Source organism: Jatropha curcas, chromosome 8, assembly GCF_041381405.1.
Source record: "Jatropha curcas cultivar XTBG-Jc1 chromosome 8, XTBG_Jcur_1.0, whole genome shotgun sequence".
Taxonomy (NCBI): domain Eukaryota; kingdom Viridiplantae; phylum Streptophyta; class Magnoliopsida; order Malpighiales; family Euphorbiaceae; genus Jatropha; species Jatropha curcas.
The window spans coordinates 23,481,422-23,494,500 of NC_143158.1; the positions used below are offsets into that span (position 1 = coordinate 23,481,422).

The window sequence follows — 13,079 nt, forward strand, 5'->3', positions numbered from 1 at the left end:
TTTTAGGTTTTAATAATTCACTGAAAAATTTTGGAGGGTGGAAACGGTCGGTTGGGCGCAAAATTGAACCGAATTACGAAAATAAAACCGGATCGGTTTGGTCGATTTAATAATGTTTTGCAAGCTTTTCAGGTTGGTTCAGTCGTAAGCCAGACTTTTTAATCTTCCACACAAACTGAAGACAATTTGGTTTATCCAGTTAAATCGAATCTATTCGCAAGAAAATTAACCAAATTGATTTGATTTTATCTATTTCGTAAATTCAAACTGAAGTCTGCTGTCTAATGTAGGGTTGCACGCGGATCGCGTTGGGTTGGATTTTATCGATTTAAAGTATCCAATCTATACGTGCAAATAAATGATTATTTTGACCATACCCAATCTATTAAATATATGGATCAGCTGTTATGAACAGGTTAAGTTGGTACAAATTCAAGGTAAACCATGATCAATTTAATGATAAATATAGAAATAATTTTAAATAAAATAAAGCTATTTAAGATAAATAACCAACAAAATTAAAATATTTATGATATAATTATACAACAATTTTCACAAACCACAATATATTCCAATAACAATAGTTTAAAATAAATGTTTAAATAATAATAATAATAATAATAGTAACATATAAGCAATAACAATAAAAAATTAAATTTGCTAATAAGAAATACAACCAATAAAATTAAAAATACTTGATATTCAAAATATTTAAATAATTTAATATTAATATTTAAAATTACAACTCAAATTAATATATATATATATATATAGTTATAGTTATAGTAATGCCTTAGGTTAGATGTGAGTGTATTTAGTGAATCCGTAATCCAATCGAATTCCATGAATTATAAAACGATTCGTTCAATCCACTTATTCTATTTATCTACTCGATTGAGCTGGGTTAGGAAGAGTCTTATACAGCCGTAGCCTAATGCACACCAAACGGGAGCAAACCAAACAAACTGATTTGATTGGGTCGTTTATAGCCTTTCTTTTTCTTTTTTTTACGGTTTGAAGCTTAATTTTTTAACGTAAAGAAAAGTAAACCAAATTAAAGAAAAATTTTGGTTTTCATCTATCAAAACCAAACTCATCTTTTAGTGGGTTGCGTCATTTGCACACTCCTTACTCATTATGCTCGTCTTAATATATATATATATATATATATATATATATATATATATATATATATATATATATATTTTTTTTTTTTGGAAGAAAAAGATCCTTTTATTTATATCTTAAATATGGAGTCCCCATAGGCTCCAATAATACAATACCTTTAATCAAATGAGGCAAAGAATTAAAAGAGGTAAAAGAAAGAGAAGTATGGTGGAGCCTTTAATGAATGGCCAGAAGATGTGCGGCTTGATTTCCTTCACGATATATGTGATGAATAGAAGAAGAGTGAAGATGCAACAAGCCAGCAACACGTAGCAAAACCGAAGGCCCTATTCTAATCCATTGTGCCCGATTAACGTGAGCAACTAGATCCAGACAATCAATTTCCACCTGGATGGGATAAAAACCTTTATCAATACTCCAGGAGAGCCCCCAAATCAAAGCCTCAAGCGCTGCTTCATAAGCTGTCCCAGCAATAATCGGAAAGCAAGCGGCAGCAACAAAATTACCATGCAACGTAATTTGTTTCTATTATGATTTGTATATTAAATAGGTGATACGGATCATGTCATCTGGATTGTTTAACATTTATTACGTTTAACATTGTATATTCATATTACCGTTACATTTATTTGGGAATAAATGAGGCATGGAATTTGAAATTTAGGAAAGTATTTCTTAACATGTTTGATGTCTATAGCTTGAGAATTTCTTGAAAAGTTGGAAAGACAAATTCATTGACCGTACATTAATTTACTTTCTCCTCTTAATCCAATTAAGTGCAATTCATTTGCTCAAAAAGTTTTCCCAACACAACTTTTAACAACTTTTCCTATACGATCTCAATAGCTAGATCGGAGTCATTCATAACGGGTCGATTGGGACGAACCTTTGAGGGAGCCGGCAAGATGAGGTTGTTCGCCATTGGGAACTACATCAATCAGAGGCTACTGTGGCCACTACATGAATGGTTGGGTTTCTCTTGCTTTTGGCATAGCAGGCCCCCGGCAGAAGGCCCGCATGAAGGGCTATTAGCTCAGTGGTAGATCTAGGAAAGCGGGAGGAAGCAGGATTTGCGGGAGGAGCGGAGCCATTACCCGAGGGTATCTAAAAAGCGCTTCCCATATTGTCCTGTCTAATAAAATGTTGTTCAGATCGCTAATTATCAACATCTTCGAATGGATTCAAGGAAAATTATTCAGGTCTTCAACTTTACAAATCTCAATAAAATGATTTAATAACTATTTAAACATGTTCATCCATTTTGTTAATAAGCTAAACAAAGTAAAAAATTATATAACTTATTTTTTATCTAAAGTTTATCAATCAATAACTATTACATTTACCCATATATATATATTTTTTTATCCTTCCCAATTTTTGCAATCCCATTCTCATAAGAGATATATAGATTACAAAAACTATAGATAGATATGAATTTAAAAGGTTGCAATCCAATTAGGTAATCTCCAGATTCTCAAATCCAACCACATTCATTGAAACTAGTTGACCTTTGGGGTTTTATCAAGTTTTTATGTAAACAGAGTGACACCTATTGAAGCCCTAACCAACAATTGTCACTTGAAAATGGAGGACTTTTTATGCCTTACTTTATAATGACACAATCTTTTATATTTACCAATTCATTGCTCTTTGGCTCTGAACAGAAGCAACAGAAATGGCATCTCAAAATCAAGAAAGTGAGGGAGGAGAAACTGTCATGAGGTGCAGGTGGGTTAGGGTTTTGCCTAATAGATTATGGGATAATATAGTTGAGATTGGAAAGAAAGGAAAGGAAATTGGAAAGGAAGATCCAAGAAGAATTATCCATTCTCTAAAAGCAGGATTAGCTCTCACTTTGGTTACTCTTTTATACTCTAATGATCCACTCTATGAGGGTTTTGGTGTTAATGCAATGTGGGCTGTTCTAACTGTTGTGGTTGTCTTTGAATTTTCTGTTGGTAAGCTATATATATGTTGCTTCAAAATTCTAACTATTGTAGGTTCATTAAGATTTTAATCTATATATAGCAAACCAATTCTGCCATTTTGTTCTCAGAATTTCCATTCTTGGGTTTTCAAGAAATTAAAGAAAATTGTTTTTTCCTTGAAAATGAACAGTATGTTCTTAAACTTGAAAATTAGAAGAAGAAAACATAATTTCAATATTTTTAAATCAAATATAATTTTATCCCTACTCATGTACAAATGAATTTCATAAAATTAATCATCTGAAATTTTATTGTTTTATTTAATATAAATAAAAATATATATTTCACTTTTATAAATTCAACTTTTATGAAATTAATACAATAATTAAACCAACAATACCATTTATAAACAAATTTTATATTTTAAATTTATTTATAACAAATAAGTGGTTAAAAAATTATTAAAAATTATTTTCAAGATAAAATAATGTTGAATTATTAAAAATAATTATCTTGAAAATTGCTTATTTATCTAGAAATTATTAAAAATTGTTAAATGTTGAAAATTCTTGTTTCAGGTGCAACACTCGGGAAAGGTTTCAATAGGATGGTAGCAACATCCATAGCTGGTTTTCTAGGCTTCGGAGCTCATCGTTTGGCTGCCCTTTCCGGTCGCGGAGGAGAACCCATCTTCATTGCTTTCCTTGTCTTCATAATCTGTATATAAAATATAAAATACTAACTCTTGTTCTTTGTCTTCACACTTCAATATTTCTCATGTCGAAAATCAGAATTCAAATCACTGGAAATTCTTACTTTTTGCTTATTATATATGCAGCTGCCATAGCAACATTTGCAAGATTTTTCCCAGCATTAAAGGCAAGGTACGATTATGGGCTAACCATATTCATATTGACCTTCTGTTTGGTATCAGTTTCTGGTTACAGAGACGAGGAATTATTGGGCACGACTCACACAAGAGTATCAACAATAGCCATTGGTAGTTTTACTGCTATATTTGTATGCATCGGTATTTGCCCTGTTTGGATCGGAGAGGATCTTCACAATTTGGTCGTTGGCAACATTGAAAAGCTCGGAAACTTTTTGGAAGGTAGGCACTTCAACTATTTTTTAGGTTTGAAGTTAAATATTACAGAGAAGTTATTTATACTTAGTTATAAACTCAGGACTTGTCAGAATTTAGGCTAGTTTTGTACCATCGTTTGGTTGGGATGAACCTGTATGGGCCACATAGTACTCAAGTCGGACGTAGTCTCAATGGCCTTTTGGATACCCGTAGTTATAGGAAAAAAAAAAAAAAAAAAAAAAATTAGGCTAGTTTTGTTATGTTCACATGCAGAGAATTGGACTTTTGGGCTAAAATATTTTACCCATTGGAAAGTTTTGTAGATTTACCGTATAGTTACAACTAGGTTACACACGGCTGTACAAAATTTGCCTGAACTTGTAATTCACACAGGTCACAAGCTGGTATCAGGGAACTCTTTGTATTGTTTGAATGTAAGTTAGAAGGTAAATTGAATTCAAAGTTTGATTTTTGGACTTTTTTCTTTAATGACAAGTTTAGGGAGGAAACTAGGGTTTGTTTCTAACATAATATACTCACTAAAGTCTCTCAGGAGCTCAATATAAGAATCATATGAAATTAATTTAATTATAACAAATACAATTTAGCTTTTATATTAAGGCAAATAGATATTTGTTTTTTTTTTTTTAATATTAACTAAACATGTATTCCAATCTACTGGGCAAGGACTAAGTTTTATTTACGTCGGATTGGTTCGTTAAAGAGTAAAGTATTTTCAATGAGTATTTGATATCAATGATGAAAAGACGAATTGCATTTTAATGCAATTTGTTTGATTAACTCTTTCTTTAGAATTATATATACACGTAATTGATTTAAAAAACTCACTATATATAAATATGTATAGGATTTGGGAACGAGTACTTTAAGGTGTCTGAAGAAAAGCAATCTAATAATGACAAGCCATTCCTTAAAAACTATAAAAGTGTCCTTTCTTCCAAGAGCAGTGAAGAATCCATGGTAAGTAACAGTTTTCTCACTTATTTTCAAAAGAAATATATAATTAAAATTTAATGCATTTTGAACTATCTTATGTAACTAACAATTTTGCAGGCTAATTTAGCTAGATGGGAACCTTGCCATGGTCGATTCAGGTTCTTTCATCCTTGGAAACAATACCTCAAAATTGGAAGTCTAGCTCGGGAATGTGCCTACAAAATTGAAGCTCTTAACAACTACCTTAATCCTCATATTCAAGTATATATTTTACTTATAAATACACTAAGATTTCATTTATTGAGCCATAATAGAATATCGTATAATAAAATCAAATGTATTTCTATTATAATATTTATATTAGAAATACATTTGATTATATTATATTTTATTATATTTCACGAAAGGAAACATAAATTCATTGAATGAAAATCAGATTAGTAGTAGTATGACAAAGAGTCTTGAGTTTTATATATATTTAGGTTATAAGATGATTTTTCTTTTTTTTTTTTTTTTTCCCACAAGTATTTACATACTTTTTGATTATGAGATTAATCTCATTTTGGGATTTGTGGTCTATCATTCATTGTAAGTCATCTAATTAGGATATAAGATGATCATTTTAGTTGGTCTATCATTTCTAATCATGTAGCATGTATAAATTTAATGCATCCATGGGGTACTTGTTACCGAAATCTACTTGTCTATAGTGATAAAAAATCAATATTTTTTCAACATTATTGATACAATTTATTTTAAAAATATTGTATAAAATGACAGAAAGATATAATATTTATAATAATATCAGTCAAAACTTATTAAAAAATTAGGGAAAAAAAACTATCGAATATATTAAAAGCAAATTAGGATTCTTCTGTTTCAAAATTTTAAATTTTCTTCTATTGCAGACTCCTATGGAAATCCAAAACAAATTTGTGGAGCCATGCACGAAGCTCAGCGTGGAATGTGGTAAAGCACTAAAGGAAATAGCGTCAGCAACCAAAAAAATGAGAAGATCAAACTCAGCTGCTATCCACATAGCAAATGCAAAAGCTGCAGCCGAAAATGTCAAATTCCTTCTCCAAATAAACCTTTCGGAAGGAGCACTTCTAGTTTATATAATTCCAACAGCTACGGTGGCTACGCTTCTGCTAGAGGTTCTGCAATGCATTGAGAAAATTTATGAGGCTATAAATGAATTGGCAGCAAAGGCTCATTTCAAGAACGTAGACCCTACTGTGTCGCCGGAGCAACCACATTTGCTTCACCGTGGAACTGTGAAACCGATGCCCAATAATCTCGGTATAATATCTCACGTCGTTACTATCTAGGGATAGTTCCAAACTTCAAATTCTACTTTCATATATATAGTATGGTATAGAGGAAGAAACTGAATAATTCTCTTACTGTATATTTCAAGAAACCTTTCCTGCCATATAAAGGAAGGTTTCGAAAATGCTACAAGTTTCCAGTTAAATGTCTGTAATTTAAGTGTTCTCTTGTATTATATATGCAATAATAGAGCTTACCAGAGACAGATACCCCTAAATTTTATATAATCACATTGTTAGTTATATATGCTTTACAGTCAGTTGTTTAGTTATTTTTTGGATATAATATTTAATAAAAACATTTATTACCTATGGACTGTGGCTTAGTTGGCAACGTAGTTGGCAATGTAGGCTGGGCATGTGGGAATTGCTCTTGAGTTCGGTCCCACTAAACACACTTAGGGGGTAAGCACAGTTTGGTTTGATGCTGTTCGAAAAAATTTTCAAACCAAACCATAAATTACGGTTTATAGATTTTTCAATCCAAATCAAACCATTTAATCAATGAAATCAAACTGAACCAGACTGCAAAAAGCGGTTTGGTGCAGTCCGATTTGTGGTTTGATACCATTAAAATAATTTAATTATTATTTTAATTGTAATTGAACAACATAATGAATTCATATATGATATATAATATATAATATGTAACATAAGCAAAAAAAAAAAATATAACTAGCAAAAAAGTGATCAGTTGTTTGACAATATAAAGTATAACATATAAAATAAGATATCAATTTTTGCAATTTAAATTTACAAAAATAATAAGATTATATATAATTAATATTCATGATCCACCAAAGTGTAACCTACTAATAAGAACTTATTTGTAAACAAATAAATTTCTTTCAATAGCATTAAAAACATAAGAAATAACATAAAAAAGAATTTGTCATGTTCACAGGGTGTATTTTCAACGTTTCAAACTAGATAAAACATATAACAGTTAAATTAATAACACAATGACATAATAGAATATTAATGCGGTTTGATTCAATTTTAAATGGTTTAATACAATGAAAATCAAACCGAATTATTTTGAAAGCAATTTATTAAATTATAAACCAAACCGTTTAAACCGATAAACCATTTAAAACTGACGGTTGATGCGATTTAGTTTGGTTTTGCAGTTTAAACCATTTAATGCTCACCCCTTTACACACTTGCAGGGAGAGGCAAAGAGTCTTAACTGTGACTAAACTTCGAGCTAGATTGGGTGATTGATAGGTGTTATTTTTATAGTATTTTTAATATTGTTTTCACTAGAATTTTTAGTATTTTTAATTACTTTAATTAGTTTTTATTTAGTTTTATTTATGTTTTTGTTTAAAGTTTCCTTGAATCATATTTCATTTTATCTTGAGGAATTTTGTAGGATTTTTATAGGAAACCAGCCAAAAATGCAAAAGAAGATCAATTATCAAAGACTTCCAGTAAGTAGCACACCCAGGGTGTGCTACCTAGCACCCCCGTTCTACTCTGCAAAGTTCAACTTAGGCTAAGATTGTAGACTAAGCTTGTGCTACTTGTATGGATCTGCATGAAGATATGGTGGGACGTGTCTTATTAAAGCTGGAGTCCTATTTAGACGCTGGGAGAGTCCTAATTGGGAAGAAATACAAAGCCTAATTAGTTTCCTATCTCCAAAAGATTTCTTCATCAATACAAATTCACTTTCCTAAATAATTCAAAGATATTCCAGACAGTCTATGTAAAGAGAGAGACTAGCTATTTTGAGGAATATTCATTGTACATTTCATCTCTTATTGTATTGTTTTCTAGTCTATTTTTTTAGTTTTTCTCTCTTTTAAGACTTTAAGTATTCAAGTTAGAGTTAAGATTCAATAAAGCCGCTCAAGCCAATTGTTGACTAGTTTTTATTTCTAAACTCTCTTTTTGTTTATTATTCTTTATGAGATTATTTACAAGTTTAGTTGAGTTTGATTTATTTACTATGTCGATCTAAATCTTTTTACTAGGGATATGATATAACTTAAATTCAACTTCAGTTTATAATGTTAGATTTGATTTTCTTTATTCAAGTAAAATTTATTATTAATCTTAATGCTTCCAGACAGAGTTTCTCTTCTGAATTGATTTATTTCATTAATCATTATTGAAAGAAGGGTTTTTAATATGAATAGGTTAATAACAACTTCATGCGAGAGTTAGATGGTTTGACTCGTGGGAGGTTTTCATAAAATTAATGGCTTTAATTCGTAGATTCCTGAATAATCACAAGAACTTAATGATTTAAGCTCCGTTTGTTTCCATAAAATAACTTGCTGGAAAATAACTTGCAGAAAAATATTTTCCATGAAAAATATTTTATAGGAAAACACATTATTTTTCGACGTTTGGCTTTACATAAAACATTATTGGAAAATATTTTTCACCATTTGACATATCATTAAAAAATTTAATTTTCCATCATATAAATAACACATTTACACCTATTATATTATTCATAAGCAATGTATATTAAAGATAAATTTAATAATTATATTTTTCTATTTAAAATGTATTCTCATAGTATAATTACTATAATGATGATTAATTTAGTCTAATAATATGATTTAATTCTTTTTAATTAAATTATTTAACAACACAGTGTATATCTAAGACAATTTAACAATATATAAAGCACTATAATTACTTTAAAATATATTGCTAAAATTTATATTTTAAATGGTACGAGCTTTAACATATTTTAAAAAAATATTGTTAAAATAATTTAATGATTATTTTAAAATAATCATGATGCAAAAATTATCATGTAAAATATATTTTAAATGGTATGAACCTATCAATAAATTATTTTAAATATTTTTTCCAAAAAAAAAGCCACTTGGCACCGTTTTTACACTTCCAAAGAGGCCGCGGGCTCACAATTGCACATGTTCAACAAGGGGAGTGTTCCTTGATGGACCAAAAAAACTAGTTTTGGATTATGAAATCAGTTAAAAAAAATATTTTCCCATGCAAACAAGAGCAAGTTATTTTTCTTAATTGTTAACTTGTTTTCCATTGATCAACAACTTATTTTCCTTGACATATTTTCTTTTAATGATCCAAACAATAGAAAATTATAAAAAATATTTTCCTATAAGTTACTTTACAAAACGGAGTCTTAATCTATTTTTAGTTGCACCATTAAGAGATAGGTAATTGAATTGGGTTAAAATAGCTAATAAAATATCGAGAGAGCTTATTAGCAATTTTAGGGTTATTTCTCTTTCTTAAATAATTAAAATTGATTATTAAACAAATAAGATAAATTGATAGAATTAAGTGAAGTTAAAATCTCTTATAACCTTTAAACCTTAATTTCTTTTTTAACTACTTATTGCTTGATTCCATTCTCATTGTTCTACTTTAATTTTTTTATTTTCAAATACATTCTCTTTATTGTTTTTTAAATAATAATAGGTTAACACAATTTTGGTACTTGGTATACAATCTTCATGGGCGATAATCTACTCACTCTTTATTACTTGTTTGCAATTTCGTATACTCGCAAAAAAGCCTGTTAGCAATCCCTCCAGATACTGGTGGTTTACACAAAAATAATAATAAAAGACATTTATTTATCTTTAATATTTTATTTATTGAATTTCGATAAAAGATAAAGTTTATGAAACAATATTGTTTTGCAAAATAAATTATAATATGGTTATAATTATGAGTTTTATTTTGCATTAAAACAATGTCTCTAAATATTCTTGGTCAATGTTCTCCTCATTATTGGATGATGATTAGAGTTGTTGAGACTGATACGTATTATGTTCTTTCCTTTGTGAAAGGAAGCAGTTGTTCTCGTAAGCTGAGATATATGTAATATCTAGAACTAATATGTAATGCTTGTTATTAAACAAGTCCACTGAATAGACCTAGATGAGAATTTCATATGCAGGGTCACTTGTGTCTATGAAATACTCAAGTGATGGTTGTGTAAGTGACCTTTTGACTTGAAATTACTCAACTATCTTGTATGGGCATGATTAAGTTTTGATTCTTTATTCACATTATTTATTTATGAATAATAAGCAATGATTAATTGGATATAGTACGAATTGTGTGGAGATATTTGTGTAATTAAGATAGGATTCATCACCTTAGGTAAATTAGGAAAAATATTCTAATTGTTCTCTATTAGTATTGATTAATAAATTCTTACGCGAGGGGAATGAAATTAGCAAATCAGATTTAGAATTTTATTCAAATGATTAATGACTAAGATTAAAATAACTAATATGATTTAATAATGCAAACACATATCATGCCTAATCACTAAATTAGAATATTAATGATGAAGGAATATTAATTACAATGATAAATCATATACTGGAAGGTTAAGTTAAACCACTTTGACTTTTCAAATATTTGGATAGTCATGACATGTTGCTAGATAATGTACTTGACCTTTAAATATTAATTAATTAATTTAATTTATATTTATCGTCGATATATTTGAAACCTAATAGGTCACGCACATGAGAATGTATATGAGAAAGTGAAAATGAGAAATCGAATAAAGTATAACTTGATTACAAATAAGTTTTGGGACATTAAGGGCAAAATTGTAATTTATATTTAATTACAAATTTACCTAAATTATTAAGTATTGACTTAATTGATTTATGTCTAAAGTTTATTAAGATACATTATTAAATAAACCCAATATTTTAATTATGATTTATTTAAATAGTTAAATAAATAAATATAATTGACTAAATTGAAAATCCTATTGTATGTATTATGATTTATTTATTTATATTGTTTAAATAAATAAATAAACACATATTTTTTAGTTATAATTTATTTATTTAAAATACTTAATAAATAATTATAATTTATTTATTTATGACCTAAAGTTTTCATATATAAGGTTTAAGAGACAGTCTAAAGATTGTTGTTGCATATAATTACAAAACTAAATATAGAGTGCAAAATAGATAGCATCATCATACTCTCTAGTCTCTTAATCTTTTAAAATAGTTTTAGAGTTTTTCGATTATGGATTTGTGTGGATACTACTAAAAGCTGGACAATTGGACGACTTGTGGTTTGTGACAACCAAGCCATATAGATCGAAAATTTTTTTTGAAGAATCAGCAAAAAAAGATATTCTTCTAAACAATTTTATTGCTTTAGTCATTTAAACGGATCCTGTTTGAATAATTATTTTATTATAATTATCTTATTCTGCTGCGTATTATTGCTATTAAAATCCAACGCACATTACTTTGTATATTATGTGTATATGCTTTTAATTTATAATAGGAAACGTTGAAATATCTTTAACATTGAAATATTAGCGTGCTTGGCATTGAAATGTCTTTAACATTGTCAAATTTTCTAAGGTAATTTTTTTTAATACTATATTTAGTGAAATAAATTTTATAGTTGATAAGTCTAAATCAAACACAAATTAAGAGAATTCATATCTACAAACAAATTATCCTTTGTATCTGAGTCATTGTCATTTTGTTTGGAAACAAATTATGTAATAATCCTGGTATCTGTATCACTACATGTATACATGGTTTTTAATTGTAAATCCAAATTCAAATTGGAATATATATATATATATATATATATATATATATATATATATATATATATATATAGCATTAACTTTCTATCCTTTTGCTATCCAATCTTTTGTCTCCGCAATATAGAAAACATACAAATGGTAAAGTAAACTTTTAAATAGTATAAATAACAAAATGTTATAATTTCACAAGTCAGAGCCATGGTTTTACATTTTTAAGCTAATATTTTTTAACTCCTTGACTCTTTTCTAAATTCATAGTTATTATTTAGGGAGATAAATAGAAAGGCAAGAAAGGCGATAAAAAAATATAAAATTTTATATTTAATGGGTATCAAACTCACCTTTAATCTGCATTTTAGTGAGTCACCAATAATATTTTTTTAATGCTTAAACAACCTATAATTGGAAACTGCAATCAAAATAATCAAAGTGGCCTGTAATCAAAGAGTATGAAGGCAACAAAATAACAAAAATTTTAAAAAACTCGATCCAAGAAAAATATCAACAAAATAAAAACTCAATCCAAAAAGAAAAGCAAAAAATAAAAAGTTCACCTGATCTTGCAGTAACGAAATAAAAGGCACAATAAATACAAACAATATAGAAGTCGATATATGGTTAGAGAGATAAAAAAAAAGGAGAAATTCAAAAGCTTTCAAATAAAAAGATACATAGAAAATATAATCAAATTTGTTATATTCAATTTTCAAACAAAGATATGGTATCAATACAACTCTTTAAATATAAATATAAATAAATTTAAAAATTATTTCGATAGCCAACTAAACTATATAAATAAAGAAAAAGATAATATAAAAGAAAAAAAAAGCTCAAAAAATTTATAAAAATAGAAAAATAGGAATACTTAAAAAATAAAAAGCCTAACTCTTTTATTATTATTATTATTTTTAGGATTATATATATATATATATATATATATATATATATATATATATAGACACACACACGGATTCTCTTATTCCCAAGCATGTCCTTTAAGGCAGTAAAGCCGGAAACCATATTTACATTTTTATTTTTGTTTTTATAGGAAAGTAACAAGCCAGGCAAGATTGATGATACAACTACCCACC

General features: G+C 28.1%; 1 protein-coding gene across 1 annotated transcript; it reads left to right on the plus strand.

The window, feature by feature from the left end:
* Nucleotides 1-2,778: 2,778 nt before the first annotated feature.
* LOC105629707 (aluminum-activated malate transporter 2) lies at nucleotides 2,779-6,635 on the plus strand. The gene is made up of 6 exons (XM_012211345.4): nucleotides 2,779-3,086; nucleotides 3,635-3,775; nucleotides 3,895-4,167; nucleotides 5,012-5,124; nucleotides 5,218-5,361; nucleotides 6,009-6,635. Exons 1-6 carry the CDS (start codon nucleotides 2,804-2,806, stop codon nucleotides 6,429-6,431), a joined length of 1,377 nt encoding a protein of 458 aa, XP_012066735.3. The 5' UTR covers nucleotides 2,779-2,803; the 3' UTR covers nucleotides 6,432-6,635.
* The last annotated feature ends 6,444 nt before the right edge of the window (nucleotides 6,636-13,079 follow it).